The 20,199-nt window shown below is 42.0% G+C and overlaps 1 protein-coding gene across 7 annotated transcripts in view; it reads right to left on the bottom strand.

Moving 5' to 3' along the window:
* The window catches only part of PKHD1 (PKHD1 ciliary IPT domain containing fibrocystin/polyductin), a 272,244-nt gene that overhangs the window by 205,355 nt on the left and 46,690 nt on the right, over positions 1–20,199 (bottom strand). For all 7 annotated transcript variants that reach the window (XR_010388155.1, XR_010388156.1, XR_010388154.1 and 4 more), the window contains 6 exons: positions 18,878–19,076; positions 17,425–17,492; positions 14,025–15,638; positions 13,285–13,428; positions 6,467–6,680; positions 2,618–2,768 (listed from right to left, as the gene is read on the bottom strand). Coding sequence is in view for 4 of the 7 variants with exons in the window: in XM_064508296.1 (XP_064364366.1) it covers positions 2,618–2,768; positions 6,467–6,680; positions 13,285–13,428; positions 14,025–15,638; positions 17,425–17,492; positions 18,878–19,076 (2,390 nt within the window). In the remaining 3 variants the exon portion in view is untranslated. The remainder of the gene's footprint in view (positions 1–2,617; positions 2,769–6,466; positions 6,681–13,284; positions 13,429–14,024; positions 15,639–17,424; positions 17,493–18,877; positions 19,077–20,199) is intronic.

The raw sequence follows: 20,199 nt of genomic DNA, 5'->3' as shown, positions 1-20,199 counted from the left end.
GCAGGTATCATGGGGATCATCACCTGGTGTCTCTCATACAACCACCGCGCTCCCTCCCAAAGCTCTCTGAAGACTTCTGCCCGGTGCTCTCCCACCGGAGGTTCGCTGCAAAACCTCATTGCACTCCCAGTCTGCGTTCATCTCATTTCCACCCCACATCTAGGCATGGATGCTTTATACCCTAATCCTAGCTGATCATAGTATTATCTCCTCTGTATACTAAGAACTAGCTTCACTTCGCATTAGATGTTTTATAAAGACAGAAGAAAATATGTCCTCACCCTAAAGCTTGCACCTCTTAGATTCAAATTCCAAGAACTGACCTTTAGAGGTTTTTCGCCTTTCTGCTCTTAACCAAACTTGTTCTTTTTTCTTGCCTCCATGCTTCTGATAACAAGGCCTCATTTAAACTTTTGCCAGCCTTTCCGTGATGCTTCTTTTTACTTCCAACACCATCTTGGAGCTAATACAAGGAGGCCTTACTCATCCCTGCCCAAAGTCTCCCACAAAACCCAGCCATGCTAAGATACTGCTGACTTGTCGGCCTGCCTGAGCATCATTCAGCTGGCAGAAAAGTGAGCAGAAAATGAAACAACTGATTGGCATAGATGTATACGCTGACAGCAGCTAAGGATCAAGCCCAGTCTTTAGGACCTGCTTTGAGATCCTTACATGAGAGCGCAACAGAAGTGTTATTATAAAGAGATGCAGTCCCATTACTTGTACGCTGAGTTGTGTTGCCTGTTAATAGCACCATTATCCTAAGGCACGTGGTGCTATTAATGCATTTCGCTGCTTGGTGCTGAACCTGGGGACCATTATTTCCACTGGAAAGGTAAGGCCAGTTCACCTGACATGATTTAAACCTCTACAGTGAAGCATGCGTATGCTGCACCAAGTCGTAAATCTTAACAGGATGCTGTCAGCTAGAAAGGGACCAAAATTGAAACCATTTATCTGAACTCCCCACCCATCCACCTCTGTTCACCCAGGCCAGTTTTGGGAAGAGGGATAAAATGAGTCCAAATACCCTCTGGGTTCATTAAGCAGAATTCAGCCCCAAATCTGACAGCATTGCTGGTTTTGTCCCACTTCCCCTTCATTCATTCATTCATTCAGGACACCTAGGACTTCATTGTGCTGAGCAATCAGGGACAAACCTCACAACTTTGTCCTATACTTGCTCCCAACTGAGCGAGAAAAAACCCCATCTTCATCTCCTGACTGAGACTACAGAACCCGGGATACACCCGAGCTGCTCAGACTGCAGCCAACAGGAGGCTATGGATCCTATATGCTGGGCTACGAAAATAGAGATGCCCTTCGCACATTTGGGAGTGAAAATTTACAGGAAAGGAGTAGTTACCATTTGAATTGATACCAGCCTAAACACTTCCCTTTGCTGGCCTTCTGCAGTGGTTAAATAACAATTTTTTGGCTTGGTTTTCCCCCTTAGCTGTGCACGTTTCTGGTAGCATAACTAGCAGTGCTGACGAGCAAACAAGCCCACAGAAAAGGAGTCAGCCTACATTGTGCAGAGCCCAAGAAAGCCAGGAAATCATGAAGGTTGGCAGCACTAATAGGGAAAAGGCTAGATGTGACATTCCTTTACAGACCAAGGGCAGACTTAAAATATTTGGTGTGTTGTTTTTGTTTTTTGCTTTTTTTTTTTTTTTTTTTTTTTTAACAGAATGGAGAAAAGCAGTTGTATCATAGGAGACTCAGCTGCTACGGTAACAGGCATCTAAAACATGTATACAGGGCAAATTCAGAGACCTTACCTGAGTAAGAACTTCAGAATTTGGTGTTAGAAACACACCAAAATTACTTTGCCAGGACACTGTAGCTACTTCCGGGGTGGGGAGCAGGTAAGGAAACTTCTCTGCAGATATCAGAGTAAAATATTGCCACAATATCTTTGATATCAGTCCTGAGCAAACAAGACTTAAGTTTCCTAGGTCTCATCCATACTAAGATGACTGCATGATAGTTTGCCTTACTAGGTCCACAATGAACATTTTTTAGATATTGAGCCTTAAGATGATATTAGTTAAGAGTCATACTTTATTTTATACACACACAAAAAAAAAAAAAAAAAAAAAAAAAAAAAAAAAACTTTGCTGATGTCTTTTTCCTTGCTTTAGTCACATATAGCCCTGGAGACACTGTCCCATTTTATTTCAGATGCTGAAGAGGAACAAAAAAACAAATATAACCATAGCTGAACCAATGCTGAATGCTAAGTCTCTGCAGGAGAGCTGAAACTCCATATCTCATGGCTAAGATATCTGATCAAGTGACACTGATAACAGAAAAAAGCACTTTTGGAGTAGAATTTGCATTTATATAAAAAGGAGATTGTTAAAAAAGACATACACCATCCAGAAAATAAGGTAAAGCTCATTTATGTCTCATAAAATACATGATTAACCAGTTAACCATTAATTCAGCTGCACTGCATTAGAACTGCTATTCAAAGTTGGAAAGCATTTAATATTATATATTGCTGCTGCTCAGCCTAAATTGTTTTTTTTTTTTGCCCCCTTTAAATGTACACAATATTACAAATTTAATTTTAAGCTGTTTGAATCAGTCTGTAAAAAAGATTTGATTATACCTGAGTGTTCTGGCCCCGGTTTTTCCATATCTCAGTAATCTTGGCGGTAATTGGCTGATTAGCTCCCTCACACTCCATCTCTGCCTCAGTTTCCATGGTAATGTTACAGGAGCTATTATAGATGAGAACTTCATCTCTTTCCACTTTAGGGCTGAAACGAGAAGGGAGGTTAAATGGGGTGTCATCAATCTTAATGAAATGCAATTATTTTTACTCTTATTAATCATTGCAAGCCATTAGCTTGTGGCAACTCCTGGCCACCATTTGTCAAACTTTGCAAATTTCTGTAATTTTGTTTCCATTCTTTTATTGTTTATTTGTTTTTCCCCCCTTTATCTGCACACACTCACGATGAAAATACATGCAGTAAATATCTCTCAGTGATGCCTTTCTGCTTCCCCAAACTATTACAAATAGCAGCAAATGCTGTTCTAGGACCAAGCCAGGAAGATAAGTGCAGACAACAGCTTAGGGAATCAGCAGTGTTAGGATCAAAGATGGACTCCTACATGCAGTAGGGTTTGTTCGCGTCTCCCCCCTCCCCGTCTTATTCACACTTAGCAATGGGGAATGAATAACTTGCAACTCCCTTAGGGCAAGTGGAGAAATTGGAAAAACCACACAACTGGCTAACTGGTCCCTAATTCCAACTGTGAAAAAATGAGCTCATTTAGGGGTTCCAATTCCTGCTACCCAGCTGATTGCAATGATGCTTTGTTGCTAGCATTGGAACATTAACTTAGTAAATTAATTAAACTTACTTAACAGCCCAGACTAAGCAGATTCGATATATGTGCCAGTTATACTAACAGACGTTTGCTCTAAAATCTCCCCTTGCATAGGGGGAAGAAGTAATGACAAAGTGGTGGGGAAGAGATATTTTTACAGGGTCTAGCTGCTGACCCAACTGTAGGATCCAAAGTCCCTAAAAATGAGCGTAAAGCTTCCCGATATACTCCAACAGGTTTTGGATTAGGCCAGGATAATCCAGTATCACTTCACTTTCACTTCACCTTGTAGCAACACAGCCATAATTCAGAATTTATTCCACTGTTCTGAATAGCTATGAAAGGACAAACTTCATAAGGGGATTTACTCACCAAAACAGAAGATCAGATAGGTAGGACCAGGTTTTTAAAAGGTCTTGGGGTTCCTGAAAATCCCATCTAATGGGATTTTCGGAAGTGCTTAAGTAAATTAGGTGCCTAAGTTCTACCAACATCAACCCAATTGGAAACCCAGCCTTCAGAGCCTTCCCAGGAGCACGACGATGAGGGCGATTGGATGAACCTGGAGTTTTCAAACTGTGCTGGATGTGATAACACATTGTACAAATAAAGAGCTGCTCTGAGAAAGCATTTAGGGGGTATTTGTTTTGTTGCCCTTTTTCAGCGCAATTGGAGGTTAACATGCTGAAGGAAGCTGCCACATTAGCAACAGCAAAAAAAACCTTCTGCAAGTAGCTGAACCTTTTTAACAGTGAATTTTTATTTATATATTTAAATGAACCTTTCCCTCTACTGTATCAATAATCAAAAGCCACCCGTAGGGAACTAAACTCTCTTTTGATCGCAACACTTTGAGAACTGCTCTTGTCCTGTACAATAATTCAATGGACTGGGCCATCTTTCAAGATTGCATATTACTTTTTTTTTTTTTTTTTTAATGTTACAAGAAGATGCTGCATCTTTTAAATAGCCAACTGTTTTAAAGGGAGATGTTGTTTGTTATTAGCTAGATACAGAGCAAGGGCCCAATTTGCCAGGCCTTGAAGTCGATGGAGGGATCTCCTTCAGTGGTCATTTAGGTCTTTTACAAAAAATTAATCTGTTTTGCTTGAAGGCAAAGGGCCAATTCTTCCCTGTCCTGCAGTAACTGCATCTGAAACATGGATGCTGGAAAACTGTTAATTGCAGTGTTTAAGGATATGCAACCAGAGGAGGGCTGACTTGCAAAAGGCAATTCAGGGACGTATTCTGGTGCTAGTGATGTTAACAGCAACTCTTGCATCTCTTCTAAGGAATATGCATTTGACACTAAGTGTACATAAAGCATAGGTTATAGTAAACTGATATAAAATTAGTAAGAAAGAACAGGAAAGATCTAATGTGTAGTAAAGCCAGGGAGGACTTTCAGATTTTAGTGTCCTGGAACAATGGTTTCAACTCTTGAACATTTACACGGAACTCAAATCCAAATCTTTTATTACATTATTATTAATAGTAGTAGAGTAGTCAGTGTGTGTTATTTCAGAAATTCCCAAAATGGTTTATTTCTTGTTTGATCTTTTTAATTTTCTAACAATTTGCTACAAATTCCATTTACATTTTGAAATAAAATGCTTTTTTCTGAACTGAAATTTGAAAAAGTATTTTAGAAAGCTCTGAAATGGGTCTTTTTGATGATTTCAAACTCCCTCTTCCTTCCCTCTCCCTCAGATTTTTCAAACCAGGAGATTCACCTGAGATCAAGCCATCCCCCTCTCCTCCTTTCAGGTGGGCCGAGTTTAGAAACAGATTCACCAGAAAAAACATCATTCCACTGGAAAATTCCCTAGCAGCCCAAATTTTTAATTCCTAAGCACTAGAGGACTATGAGCACAATAAGGGAAAAGTTAGTGATAGTAATAAAAAGGTGGAGAAGTTGACAGAATGGGGGAAAAAAGTAAGAAAAAATTTATGAAAGGTGAAGTGTACTTGATTTAGAAATATCACCCTGCAACTGAAGGAATGGTAAACCCTGTCTCTGGGGGCATTTACAATTAAATTGGACCCAAAAAACACAATGAAGAGCAATAAGAAGGCAGACAGCGAATGGACTACGTGACTTGGTCTTTTTTTTTTTTTCCTCTCTCCTCTCTGCATGTTCTACGCCAAGTGTCCAGGCACAGACGTCCCTTTCCGCTCGCCCTGCCCACAACAGGCTGGAGCAGTACAAATGAGAAAACAGAACTACTGATATCAGTTTAATTTCAGGGGGTTTATTTATTTTTTCCGCTAAGTCTCCCCATTATTGTCTCCCCCAATAAAAGTGTCCTCCCTGTCTTCTAGGATGCATCTTCTTTGCAGCTACACTAGACTGTACTAATATGCATCAGTCAAGAATGTGTTAACCATCTCATTGTGCTGATATCCCAATTTTCTATTTGTTTAAGAAGAAAATAAGTGTCTTTTGGAAAGTTTTGCTCATCTGTTTATTCCTTAATTCAAACCTCCCTCTTCTTCCTAAAAGTAAATGCTCTGCAGGTATAAATCCCCACAGCTCTATTAAAGGCAAGGGTACCAATTTACACTCTCAGGCAACTTGGCCTTGGGTTTGCAAAGCCTGCGCCTTGCGTAACTGCCTGAGCACCCTTGCTGAGTAAATATTGCACAGCCTGCTGAATTTTCTCTGTGACTTTCTACTCAAGAAACTGCTTGGAGAGGGGAAGGGGGGGGGGGGGGGAAACACTTCTGCTTTTCATAATGCCTAATCTTTTTCCCCATTGGCATCCACCAGATGTTGCTTTGGATCAGAAGATAAATATTAAAACCTAAGAAGGAACAAAGCAGGCTGTTTACGAGATGGATTTCTGATGTCTCTCAAACACTTTAAAAAGATGGGAGGAAGGGGAGGGGGGGACACTAGAGATGCTTTGATAGACACAAGGAATGAATTTCACAACCCAGCGGAGCTCTCTAGCGGTCTCAAGGCCAAATTGCTCCGCTGGCGTCAACCTAAGAATTAGAAATTTTCTCTGTCGTCAGTCCATCATCTGGTAGGGGCCAACCCTGCGAAAGGTGAAATACCTTCTGGGGGATATTGCCCACAGTTGGGCCCACACAACTGCCAGAGAAAACCAGCACTAACCTAACAAAGAGTCCAGCAAAACGCCTCTGGGATGCGTCGATGTCACCCCGGTGCCACTGTGGTCCACGGTCATCACACAGGTACAAGTAAAACACAGACAGTCTCTGGAGGTAGGAAGCCACCGTGACCTGGATATCACATTTGATGAACGTGGCCTCAGCTTCTTGGCAGTCGACCGCAGAGTGCGTCAGGCCACAAAGAATGGCCAAAGATGCTGCAGAGACAGGAGGTGAAAAATAATCCAGAGAAGCCTATGCACCACTGAAGTTAATCAGATTTTGGTTCCTGACAGTTGTCACTGTGGATTCCTGATCTGCACGTCCCAACCTCCCCTTTGGTACATCCTTTCTGAGGATGAGTAGGTCTCCATCCAACTTCTTCAGCCCCTTTTGCTCCGTGTGTGCAAGCATATGCCTTCCCTGTGTGATGACCATCCAGGTGGCCTTTGGGATCAAATAGCTCATTGTGGGAAGAGGCAACAGGCACAAGGTCTTTCAACAGGGAGCTCTGAGTGCTTCTAAGGTCCAGAATAGCTTTTTAAATCCAAAAACAGATTTAGTGTGAACATTGCCACAACCTGGAGGGCTTCTTCTAGGGAGCGTGTGCGATCTGGGAGATCTTGCTTTGTACCTGAGTGTGACTAGAGACTCAGTCAGAGTCCGACTCCATAGATGTGGTAGGATGTGTGAAGGGAGCAGATGCTTTGCTTCGAAGTGTATTTAAGGGACAAGCTGTGTGAACAGAAATTGGGTTTTTCTTATCCTAAATCCAGACAAAAAGGCTAACAAAAAATTGTGAACTGTCACTCTGAATTTCAGATAGGTTGAAATGTTTGGTTTTAATAACATCAAAAAAAATGCTTTAAACATTAAACCATATCAGAGATCAAGACTGCTTCACTAAAAAACCCTGAGCACGTAAACACTTCTGGAGAATTTTCTTTAATATTGGACTAATCAAACAGTTGTAATGAACTACTGAACAGGTTTGTGGACAGTATTATAGTCTGCACTGCAGTACCTAAGAGCGTTCATCAAGTATTAGAAGAGCAATCAATAGGAATTTTTTAAGAAAGGATTTTGTTTGTTTGTTTGTTTGCTTGCTTTTAAATTCCAGTTTACTATAAAAGATTCTTGTTTGGTAGGAAACTGTCATTATCAATGAATATCTTAGCGCCTAAGCACTTCTGAAAATACATTTTGAAATGGTAAAAATACGGAATTGCTATGTTACCTATGTTAAAATATTTAGGGTTTTTGGCTAGAAATGATTTTTTTCATTTTTAGACATTTATAGGGTGTTTTTGAAATGTTTATAGCTAATGTTTACAATATTTTTCAAATAGTAAAACCTATCATTTCATCTGCTTTAAACTACACAGTGAAAGTTCACCATTTTTCAATAATGCTTTTGTCTGGATTTAGAATGAGAAAAAATCACCCACATCTTCACACGTTTTGTGATATGTTAAATCTCTTTCCTTCCCAAATCCAGTCATGATTGTCTTGTTCAGCATCTATTCAAACACAGCAAAACACAATCCCTGCCTTAAAGATCTCATAGTCTACATACAAGAGAGACAGAAATAATAGACAGAAAAGCCTAAAAGAATGATGGAACCATGCCTATATTTTGCTTTTATTGAACAGAAATGGCATCTAGAGCAACCAGAGATTTCCTACAGTTAAGTCTCGTATTTTCCCGCAGGCCAAGCTTCCATTCCCTATGACATTTCAGTGGCACTAGATAACTGTGTTTTGGCAAAGGAATACTAACCAAAATACTACAAATACTTTGCCTTAGCAATATTTTTACCTGTACCAGGACCAGTTATAGGATTTTCTCCAAAGGAGATGGGATGATGACTTTTTTTAGCCATTGGATATAGGACTGAGACCTTGTCAAAACTATCAAAGATGACAACCACCAAAGCAGTTAGAGGACTAGCCTTTCCTGCCTCTGCAAGTCCACAAATTTACCATGGGCAGAAGAGGAATTTTTTTCCCTTCCAGCTAACAGTGTAATAGCTCCTTCTGCCTTGCTAGTGACATGAAAGGCTTTAATATGCTCAGATGTGATAACGAAGACTGTACAACTGCTTTTGATGAATAAGCAACTAGCACAATATTAAAGGAAGATTACATTCACATTCCACAGTTTAAGAAAAACAACAGGCAGGTGAACTAATCAAAAGAGGAATTGGGTATGTCTTTTGCAGTCTTGAATACAACCTGGCAGAGTTTTCCTGGGTCCCTACAAGAAAAACAGCTGAACCCAGTTCTGGGATGAATGACCCACAGAATCAACCCAAATATTTTCCTCACTACCCTGCTGCTGTCCAGTAACTTGCCCAGTTAATGTAGGTCACCAGAAGATATTTCCTGTACAGCCCTCAGAGCTCAGCAGAAAAACAGCCTGTCACCCTTTGAATACCCTGGAAACGTTATTTGGAAATTGGCCATTTCTGAAGTGCTCCAGTACCCTCATCTTGGCACTACCATGCCTGTGGAAATATAAGGCCTCATGTTTTGCCAACTGCTGAAATAATTTTTAACTCAAATCAGGCAAATGAAGGTATTCACTTAAAAAAAAAAAAAAAAAAAAAAAAAAACTCTGAACTAAAGGACATGGTTGCAAAGGGCTGTGAAGAGATCAGACCAAAGTTGATCCTGAACCCCAGGATCAAACCCAAAACCACTTTCTCCCTCTCTGGCTGTAGGAGAGAGAGACCTCATTTCCGCACACTACAGCTCCTTTCCATCTCACGGAGATACCACTCCTTGGGGAGTCTCCAAATCTCATCCCTTCCTTGGGGATCTCTGGGATTCTGCTCTTCCCTTGCTCCCAGAGGATTTCTTAACCCTTGGCTCAGTTAAGTTCTGACCTTTCACCCCCCTCCTTCCAACCATTAAATGCTAATATCCCTGGGGCATATAAAGGTGCTATTATCTCCTACCACAACTGTGAAAAATATCAGCCAAAAATAGTAATAATAAAGCTCCTTTATGTACTTGCTATTCCCCATAATCATAGAGCCTGCTAATCATACTTGATACAATCCCATCAGTGATATTAGTGCATTCAGCCTGTTACAGCACAGCAGCAGCCAAATCTCTGCATATTGGTAGTGCATTATGGACTGGCTGCCCCCAACTCTGTTTTTGAGGGATACTACAGCTTAAGTCAGGATACTGGGATGTTCAGCACAAGGGCTTTGTTCCGGGTCACTGTTTAATAACAATGGTTGGACATGTGATGAGACTAAAACCTACAGGAGTTCCAAGCGCAGCTGCCGATTTCCTGAACGACTGCCCAAGGTGTAAAGCTGCGCTTCCCCACTCACCCACCACTCACTGAACAGCTGCAAAACACAGCATTAACATGTGCTTAGCAAAGAAGACAAAGGTTAGAAGAAAGGAGAGGGAGAGGGGGAAAAAAAGAGACTTGTTAAGGTCATCAAGTCCAACCTCTGCCTATGAAGAATTGCTCCCTCTGAGACATTCATTTTGCACAGCTGAGTTTTAAAAGTCCCAAGAGGTGATTTTGCAAGCATCTATTCCACCGCCTGATAGATCTCACTGTCAGAATGCTCTTGCTTTGTAATCAATATGAGATTTTTTTTTTCTCTATTTCAGTTCTGAATTTGAAGGACAGAAGAGACCATTTGGATCTTTAGGTTTGGTCTCCACAATAAACCTTAGAGGCACTAAATGCTATTCAGATCCCAACAGCCACAGCACGTCCTCTTCAGTTCTTCTCCACTCACTCATACAAATCCTCCCATTTCCCCTTAATATAATCCCCCTTGGTCCTAACTCACTGCATCTCCTTGGTGTATTCGCACCTCCACATCCAAAGCACATTCCTACCTCTTCTGCTACCCTATATAAAGTGCCCTGACAAGTTTCCTTTTAAAACAACCTCATTTCATTTTTCTCTCTTAATCTAAATCCTTTTCCCTAAACATCCACTTTTACCAATGTAATCTGGATAACGGCAGGTCCAGAATTTGCTTACAGAGATCCCAAGTGCTGTAACTCCAAAGCTGTAAAACCAGGAGTGATGAAGGTGGCCAAATCACACTGAGCTTTTCCCTGATGGGTCTTTCCATCAGTTCACCTTCTTTTAAAGGCATCTTCCTTGCCCTTCCCCCAGTGTCAAACGTATGATCTTAGGTACTGGTTTACTGCAAAATATATATACAGTACTTACCCTAATACTGCCCAACAGGAATTTTCAGCTATTTTCTCACCAGCCTAAAGCCTCCTGCTAGTCTTCCCATATTTCATAGGAGCACAATTCAATCCCACAGACATTAGCTGTGTGTTCTTTAAATTTAACCTGAGCTGAACAGAATCTACAGCTGTATTTGCACTAATCAACAGCACTGCAACAAGAGTAACAAAGAAAGAACAAGAGAGGGGTAGAGCTCTCGGGATCAAGCCAGTTATCTCTGTACCAGATCTTTTAAGACTTGTGGATTGGTTTTTCTGTTTGTTTTTTTCCTTGAAAGGAGTCTGGTTTTCTTAATTTTACCATCATTTTTTAAGCTTTAAGGATGAAACTCAAGTTGAAACTCTGTTTCGATTTAATTTTTCTTAAGGTTGGAAAAGACAATTTTTTATAGAAGCGTCTGGGTTTGTGTTCCTTTTTCCAGTGCTCTGGGTTGAGCACAGCTCAGTATTTAGTGTGCCCAGGTCTTTCCTGTCAATGATCAAACCAAAACCTTGCTGCAGCCCCACTCAACACCCATTCCTAAAGACAACTCCATGAGGCAGACTTGTTGCTGCAGCCTGCTGAGATCTGTGGTTCTTAGAAAACACTGCCATTAAGCGAGAAGTCACATTCCCTATGTACAAAGCCTTGTTCCACAGACTGGATCCCATGAACAAGCTACATGGACCAGCTGGGGATTCACACGTGAATATCTCTAATCTTAACAGGCTAGACACAGCATGACCTAGTGCTGAAATCCCAGGGCAGTGAGCTGCCACCTGACCTCCAAAAGTGCTGGAGGGAAGGTGTTTCCGCTTCTCTGCCTGATACAATGGAAGAAATGCAGCTTGAACATGTGTTGTGACCCAGGCTGTGAGCAACACCAGGAAATGTCAAACAGCGTCCAACCTGCCCGCACAACCCCATGGACCTGTCCCTCTGGTCTCCTTCACAGCTCATGTCCCTGCATCCCCCAAGCCAATTAAGGACCTCTCCCAAACGAATGTGCCGGTGAAAGAAAGGTCTGAGCACTAAACATGCGAGTCAGAAGTGGCAAACTTCCCTGGGCAAGGTGGGACTGCACTAACAGCATTGAAGAAGTCCATTCATCCCCTAAATATTGGGGATGTGTAAATGTGGAAATACCCACACAGGCTGGAAAGCAGGCTGTTCTTTATACAAATTCACAGCACAACTTCTGCAGATGTGTCGCATATACAACTATGTCAAATACGCTTATCTCAGGAGTACAAATAGCATGGCAAAGGCTTTTTAAGCAACCTGTGGGCAATTTTTGTAAAACACTACAATAACATTGTCCTGTAAATACATCACTGACTGACACAAGAGAAACACTTTTGTGACTGGACTGGTGAGTTCTGCAAAAATTTGCACTCTGTGAAATCCGTGGCAGGAGGGAGAGAGGTTGTCTTGTAGCTGGACCTGTAATACTCAAAGCGATAGTGTGTCCCCATTTGGTTAGCAAGGTAACGCACCCCCTGCAAAGATGCAACCAGCAAGTGGGAGCAATCAGCATTCGCCTGCTGACATCTAGTGTCAGTAATAAGCACTGTGGCCCTGCCTGCAAAATGGTTTTCCCCAGGCTCCCTCCACCACCTACCACTCAGTGAATTTTGAACACAGTTATTAATGTTTTCACAGTTTGGATCAATGTGATTACATTTTATCCTGTTATTCTTTCTGCAATAACCAGCCTGCTCTAGTTGATGTTCCTTTTTTTCTTTTCTTTTGTAGCATTCCAGGACCATGTCTTTTTTGTTCTTTAAAAATAATAATTAAAAAAATCAGTTCTCTGGACTGTGCCCAGATCCTTTTTAAAAAACTAAAATTCAGCTCTTACAGCCTTTCAAGCATTTCTTTTCTGGGCACTTGAGATTTGGGAGCTTTTTCCCCACCATTTTTCTTTATATTCTTCATGGATAAGGAAGGGAACTGTTCAAAATGATGAAAACAAACTTAGAATTTTAGAATAAATTCAGTCAGAAGGGACCCCTGAGGTCTGTAGTCCAAACCCTTGCTTAAAGCAATGCTAAATATGATGCTAGATTGTTTTCTCAGCAACTTATCTAGTCAACTTTTGTCAGCTTAACTCACTACACCAGAAATGATAGCAGAGAGAAACCTGAAATGATAGCAGAGAGAAACCTGGTTTCTCAACCCCAGTCCCACAACCTTCAGGTACTTTTATACTTTTTTTTTTTCTTTTCTTTTCTTTTATGTGAGAGAGTTTTCCCTAAGGAATCAAGGTGCCACAAGGAACTGCTGTGTTGTGCACATCTCTTATACATCCACAAAGCAGGTGTGGTAGCTCCAGCCACAGACACACAGTGGATCTAGTCCAAACCCCATAGCCACTGATGCAAAAACTCCCCATAACAGCAATGGACTTTAAACTGAGTTCAAGAACCCCAGGACAATGCTATGTTGGCTCCTCTCCCTTCCCCAGTGAGTTTTAGGACCACCAATGCTGCTTTTGCTCCATTGCTCTGGGATGGAATACAATGGGGCCTCTCATATTTAGTTCAAGATAGGTTTTTAGGGCACATTTTTAACACAATGCCAGGTTTCGTGTCTTCACTGACCGTGTAAGCGTGGGACAAGGCAGCTCAGGTCAGTCGTTGTCATGTTGCCCAGAATTTCACAAGGGGTGCCGCAGATGGTGACCGAAGTCTGGCCTGGAAAAAAGCCAGTTCCATGCAGGTGAACTGCTCCTCCATTCAAGCCACCTTGGGAAAAAAAAAAAAACACAAAAGAGGATTGAAAACATAGCCCAGTGGCTAGCTACCAACAGGAGTGGCCCAGTTAGAGGCAAGGAGGAGATTCATGTGGATGTCACAGGTGGGTCTACATGGCTGGGTACACCCATCATATATTCACTCTGTGTGTGAACTCCAGCAGGAGTTCAGGGTTTGCTAGCTCATACAGTATGGACATACCACAGTCTTCCTTCTTTTGTACCCAGACAGCCTAAGGAAGTGACCACCCAAACATCTTAACCCACGTCATAATCATTATCTAAATATCAGCCAAAGGACCTCCACCATGAGGCGACAGGAATTCAAGCGGTCTATTGTCTGCATATTTAAAAAAGAGAGAGAGACAGAGCTGATGGATAAGCAGGTCATAGACCACTAGCTACATAATCCCAGCAAAGATTTCCTCGCATAATCCTGTACGTAAAGAGACTTATCTCAGTATCTCTAATAACACGGAGAATTTTTTAACTCATAATTTTTGCTTTCACATGAGCTACCCACAGTTGTGGCAGCCCACCATATTGCTGAACACCGTGGAGGAGCTGCAACAGCCCTTCATGACTTACCCCAGTTGTGATGCACAGATGTTACTGACAGCTGAGAGATGAACGTCAAGTTAGAGGAAGCCCAGCCCCTGAGGACATCCAGGCCCGATACGTGGTACTCGCCAGCAGGGAGTGGAGGAGCTGAGCACTGCAGAGTAGACTGAGTGATGGTGATATCACTACAAGCAAAGTCCCCAACAAATATGCGGATGCTGTCCGTCCCTAAGACCTGTGATATGGTCATCGTTAAAAGGAGACCAGCTGGCACAAGTGAAAGGAAAGCCAGGGTGAACTCCTCACTGAAAGTTATTCTTCCAAGATAATAGACAATGCCATCTACTCTTAGCCTCAAAGCACTAGTCCCATTGCCAGGAGGCACCGTGCACTGGATAGCTGCACAGGTCACATTGAGAATGAGACAAGGATGATGGTCAATGAGAACAGAAGTCATGTTCTTTCCTTTCAGTGCTGAGCCTGCTAAGGTGAGCAGGCCTCCACCATTAGTACTGAATTTTTGGGGGTAAAACTTTTGCACCTGAGGCACGACAGTGAGAACCTCAGTTGCCCTTCTGAAGCACGCTTGCCCACGTCTCCCATTGGATATGGAAATGTTGTGCTTCCCTGGGGCAATGCAATCTGTCTGGCACTTGATGCTGGTCTCATTCCAGAAAGTTACCTTGCAGATAGCTTGATTGTTCACATGTACCACAGGGCTGTCACTTAGCCATGCCAGTCTCTGTCCTTTGATCATCATATAAGTGAATGTCCCATTAGTTTCCCAGGTCACCAAATCTACAAAAGGAGTCCACTGTTCATGCAGGTGGAGGGTACAATCTCCAAGGCAGACACTGCTGATCCCATTGACAGTCACTGTGACATTAAGAGCCCAGGATGTCTCAGTCAACCTCTCATAAGGTAAAGGATGGGCTCCTGGAAGAAGAAAACACCTAATGGCATTATCATCAGAGTTCTGGATCTCACAGGAATAGTTACCTTCCATGCTCACCTGTACCAAATTCCTCTTGGATTTTAAAGCAGTGCCAGATATAATAAGTACCATCCCACCACATATTGATCCTTGTGTTGGGAATACAGAGGTTACCTGTGGAGTTACTGTAAGGGACTGCAGCCTTGCTGCCATGCGAGCATATCCTAGCTGCCTCTGGATAACCCTGATGGGGTAAGTTCCAGGTTCCAGGTTGTTCAGCGATAAGGAGCACTGGGAGTGCATTGCAGAATTGTTGCCATGTTGAAACTCAAGCTCACATTCATTTTCCCCAAGTTTAGCCACAGATCCAGTGATGTTTATCCCTTGGATGCTCAAGAGCAGGCTGCTGTCTGTGACCTCCATTTCAACAGTAGTGATCAGAGGAGTCAAAGTCCTTTGATAATTAAAAACAGTGGTCTTCTTTGCAAAAGGAGCATGTTGAAGTGACCTACTGTTGATGAGCACATTTACCCTAACGGAGATGTCTTCTGAGTCTTCATTAGACAAATTAGCAGCTGGTGGGGTCAGGCACTGAATGGTCTCTTCTGCCAAGTGGATAATCATACAGGTTTGCCTATTCATTGAAACAGAAACCAGGGCAGGGTTTTGGCTAAATCCCACCCCAGAGATTGTCAGCAGTGTTCCACCTAGGAGTAAAACAAACAAATGAAGCAGAAGGACATTATGCAGAAACGGAATTAATGACTGCCTGTGAGAAATCACAAACCATGATAAAGCTGATAAGTATGGCAGACACCATTATCCAATCTAAACAGAAGAAATTAAGTCCTTTTTTTTTTTTTTTTTTTTTTTTTTGGAACAACATGGCGGGAGACACAGTAATGGAGATGTCTGGGGAGATGGCAGAGAAAGCCATCTCCTAGCATTTGTTCCTGCTGCAGGTGGTAAGTTCCAGGTTCCAGGTTGTTCAGCGATAAGCAGCACTGGGAGTGCATTGCAGCATCGAAATAGTTGAAGCCCAGGTTTTTGGAAGTGTTAACGATAAAGATGGAAACCTTTAACATTGCCAGCCTAATTCCAAGTGTCCAAGCTCAAGCTGCCTCACTTAAAATCACCTAAAGCATCTCCACATCTTCCTTTAGTTTGCAGCACAGACAGTCCCAGTGCACTGCCTTACTTCAGGTCTCTGTATCCACTAAGCTAACAGACACTAGAAAGGTTTGGCCAATCATCTGATCAGCTCTTAACATCTGCTGGCAGCCCATGACCTCCTTTTTCCTATGATCTGGCTGGAAAGTAAGTTGTTATATAGCCAGGTTCATTTTCAGTGAGCTCAAGTCCCTAATCCATGCGGCCATGCAAGTGTTAGAGACAACAAAAGACAAGGGATAAGGGGTGGGAGAAGGACTGCTGCTTCTTTGCACCCATGAGAATCTAAGTCAGCTTAAGCCATTCATAAAACTACAGCCAATGAGTTAATCAGTTGTTATTTAACCTTCAATTGACCCCTAAAAATAAAAGAACCATGCAGCATTTTCTTTAATATAGCTTAATCTTCAAAACTGATAGCCTTTGCTCTCTAAGCTCTAAGTTCTCATCTTTCAAGGCTTGAGCACTTTACAAACTACAAAACTAATCATGTATCGCAAAGCCTCTGAATTTTTGTATCTTTAAATGTGGCATGAGCCTGGGAGAGGAATCTGTGGAGGACCTGAGGTTACATCACAAGAATTTCCCTCTCTTCTATGTAAACTTTTCAAAGGATTCATGTAAAATTCACTAAATGAATTCAGCTCTCCCCCACTCCCAGCCAAATGTTACTCCGAAAAAGACAAAATAAAGGAATCCCCCATCTGTATTTTAAGTTTTGAAATGAAACTTTCATTTTTAATTCAGTGATGTTTTGCTTCAACACAATTGAATGGTTTCAAATATTTAAAAAACTTGGAAAAGGATTAATAAATATTTCAGTTTGGATTCAAATTAAAACCGAGAAAGGTTTTTGTCTTTTCAAGTTACAAAAATAAATGCTCCCTTTGGGATCACCTGAAATGAGTGTTTGCTTCAAACCATGACCATACCCTACTATCCACCTAACTTTGATGGAGACAGCCTTGAAAGATGGAGGCGTAATGACTGAAAGATACAGCACAGATGAGTCAGGTGTGGGTGTGCTTTGTTTCCCCAGTGGGAACATGCAAGGATAGAGGAGCAAGCACTTGGGGAAATCATATTCAGAGCACAGGGGCCCCTGAGCCAGACAACGAGATTGAGCGATGCTCGCTGCAATCCCACGTTTCCAGGCTGCTGCTCCCTGCCAGTGGGAGTCTGCATAATAAAAGGTCACCAGTTTTAAAACACCATTGTTTAAACCAATGTGAAACAGGATGCCCTCTCCAATCCTGCAGGGAAGCCATATCCTTGATCCCTTTAACCTCCATAAGTAGCTGCAGATGTACTGGTACTATTTACCCAGTAAAGAGCCACAACATGGCTCAATGCTGAAGATCTCGGAGACGTATTGGATTAACGGCTCAATCCTGCAAAACACAAGCAACATAAGAGGGTTTTTTTCTTTTTCTTCTTCTTTCTTTCATGCTATTCTTTCTTACAACCCCCTCAAGGCTGGAAGGCCAAATGCCCACCTGGCACATCCAGTTTGTTCCCCCCGTAACATAGTGATGACAAGACCTCATGTCTCAAACTCTTTCCATGTGGTTTGAGCCATGTCTTTTAGAAGAACCACTGCCTTACCAAGTGGCAGTCTGTGAACTGAACCCAGTCCATCAGGCACAATTGAAAAGCCTGCTGAAAGAAGCCAAAATGGTTTCTACCAGACAGACATTGCAGCCGTGTCTATAGATAGGAGATGCAAGAGATATCTTTCCCCCCCTTTTTCGTCTCATGGAAAATAAACAGACAGGGGGCATAAATGCAGCAAGAGGAAACCTAGGCATAACCTGCCAAGGACACTCAGTCAGGGGTGTAGCTCTGCTTCTCTCTCATCTACATCCATATTCCCCCCTCATCAGCCTCCCCTCAAAAACCAAAAAAAGACATGGTAGAGAAAGTCTCCTGCTCTTGCAAGTCAGCCCATCAGAGTTGTCTTCTGGGCTGGCCCATCTCCCTCCACTCACTACCCCAGGAGACAAAGTGTCAGTGCTGCTAACAGACTGCAATGTCAGATGGGATGAATTCGTGTGCATCATTCCACCAACCACAGGCTTTCTCCTGACATTCATTAATGCAACAAGCTGTTTATGGCTGTTTGTGAGCAACACAAGCAGCTCCCTTCTCCATAATGTCATTGTTTCAGGAACATTCCTAGCAACTGCCGTTGACGAGAGCTGTGTGGCTGAGGAGCAAAGTCGTGCTGTTTGTGAATGAACTATTGTGTCCCACTTTGAGGTGGGTTTTCTCCTACATTTTAGTTCATTTGTATTACATTTATCTATGCATGAACTTGAAATGTCACCTTAAAAAGATGGAAATAGCATCATTTAAAAATTCTCAAAACAAAGCATTTTTTACTTTTCAAACTATCCTTTGTTTTTCTCATGAAAAGTGTTTCTTTTCTTCTTTTGTTTTCCTACAGCAGGATTTATCTGCATTTGACCTGAATTTGTGAATAGCTTTGATTGCCTGAATATGCATTTTTCATCAAATCAACTATTTTTTAAAATGTTTCCCTCCTGCCTCCTACTGATCCAAGGGGAGTTAATTGACTGGCATTAGCAGTTTGCTGACTTAGGTTCCACAGATCAATAAATGCCTTAATAATTATTCATAATTTTATACCATACTGCAGATTTCACTGTTAGGTACAGCATTTATGAAAACTTTACCTTTCTTTTCAGATTAACCCTTAAATAGCAAATAGGATAGAGAATGTAATTTGTATATTAAGGAAAATACATTCACACACCTATGTGAAGCAGCAACAACAACACCATTGATGATGACAGAAACATTGTACCATCCTGCAGACAGAGCTGGAAGCGTCACATTAACACCATGGTCAGTCTGTGCCTGAATTTGTGCCCACAAGAGCCCAATTTGGACCTTGATATCTGACCCTCGGTAGCTGGCAAATGAGGATATTCCAATCTGGAGTTCCTGACCCCCTGCAGAGAGAAGAATGAATGGAGCAATTTCGGCGTTTCCAGCAACAATTAATTTAGCACACACAAACATTTCTTGAGGAAGACCATGGAGTCACATCATCCCAGAACTAGTCCAGTCACATCCATCAGTCAAAAACAAAAGCTAGAAGACCAAAATGGTTCTGTGCTCTACTTGCCCCTTGGCCTCCCTGATAAGGTAGACAACCACCTTTTTTATTTATTTTTTATTTTTTAGAGATGTTAGCACTGAGAACTTGACTATGACCATCTAAAGCCACTCACAGCCTACTGACAGATGTTCAGGATTGAATCGACACCCCCTAACTGTAGATGTCTAGCCTGTACATATCTACAGCTGATTAGAACTGAATCCAGTCTTTCTAGAGCCCATATAAGTTGAAGCTGAGGGATTCTGGAATTTTTCTTAACCCCCTGACAATGACAGAGACCAGACCTTTCAGCACTATCCAACTGTGGAGGTAGCTAAACTTAGCAGGAACCTCCAAGGCTGGTATGAAAATTTCCAGTGGTACCTGAAGTCAGATGACCATGCATGCTTCAAAGCACCTTGTTGTCATGAAGCAGGCATCTATCTCCCATTTAAACTCTGTAGTGAGTAGAGTGATATTCAGATGATAAAGACTATTTTCATATATTTGTGCATCATGGAGTAATAGAAAAGGACAAGAGCAGCAGGGAATAGAATTCTGTAACTTAAATTCCTCCTGAAATAGCTTAAAAAAAATTAGGGTGATATGCATCAGCCCAAATACAGGCATTTTCAACTGAGATAGTTGTATCTGTATTCAGTGAAGAGAAACTGAGCCTTTGGCATGAATTATCTTATTGTAAGGAAGACATCCAAAAGAGGTCAGGCGAATCTGACCATAAAACTGCCAATCACCCTTCACTGACTATACCGGACATCTAAGATACTTACGCAGATAGAGGTGTGCTTAGGAGGTGAACCTCACCTCTCAGTCCCTTCTGAAGGGTGTGGGTTCAACTGCACAGAAGCAGGAATGCTCAGGGCGAGAAGGGGGTCTTCAAGTTCAATTTCCTATTGTCATAGGCAGCTATGCTGCATAAATCCCTATTCCAACATCCCTTTAACAGCCTCCTG

Source organism: Dromaius novaehollandiae, chromosome 3 (assembly GCF_036370855.1).
Source record: "Dromaius novaehollandiae isolate bDroNov1 chromosome 3, bDroNov1.hap1, whole genome shotgun sequence".
In the NCBI taxonomy this organism is placed as follows: Eukaryota; Metazoa; Chordata; class Aves; order Casuariiformes; family Dromaiidae; genus Dromaius; species Dromaius novaehollandiae.
The sequence above is the reverse complement of the archived record's forward strand: the minus strand, read 5'-3'. Positions and strand labels throughout refer to the sequence as shown.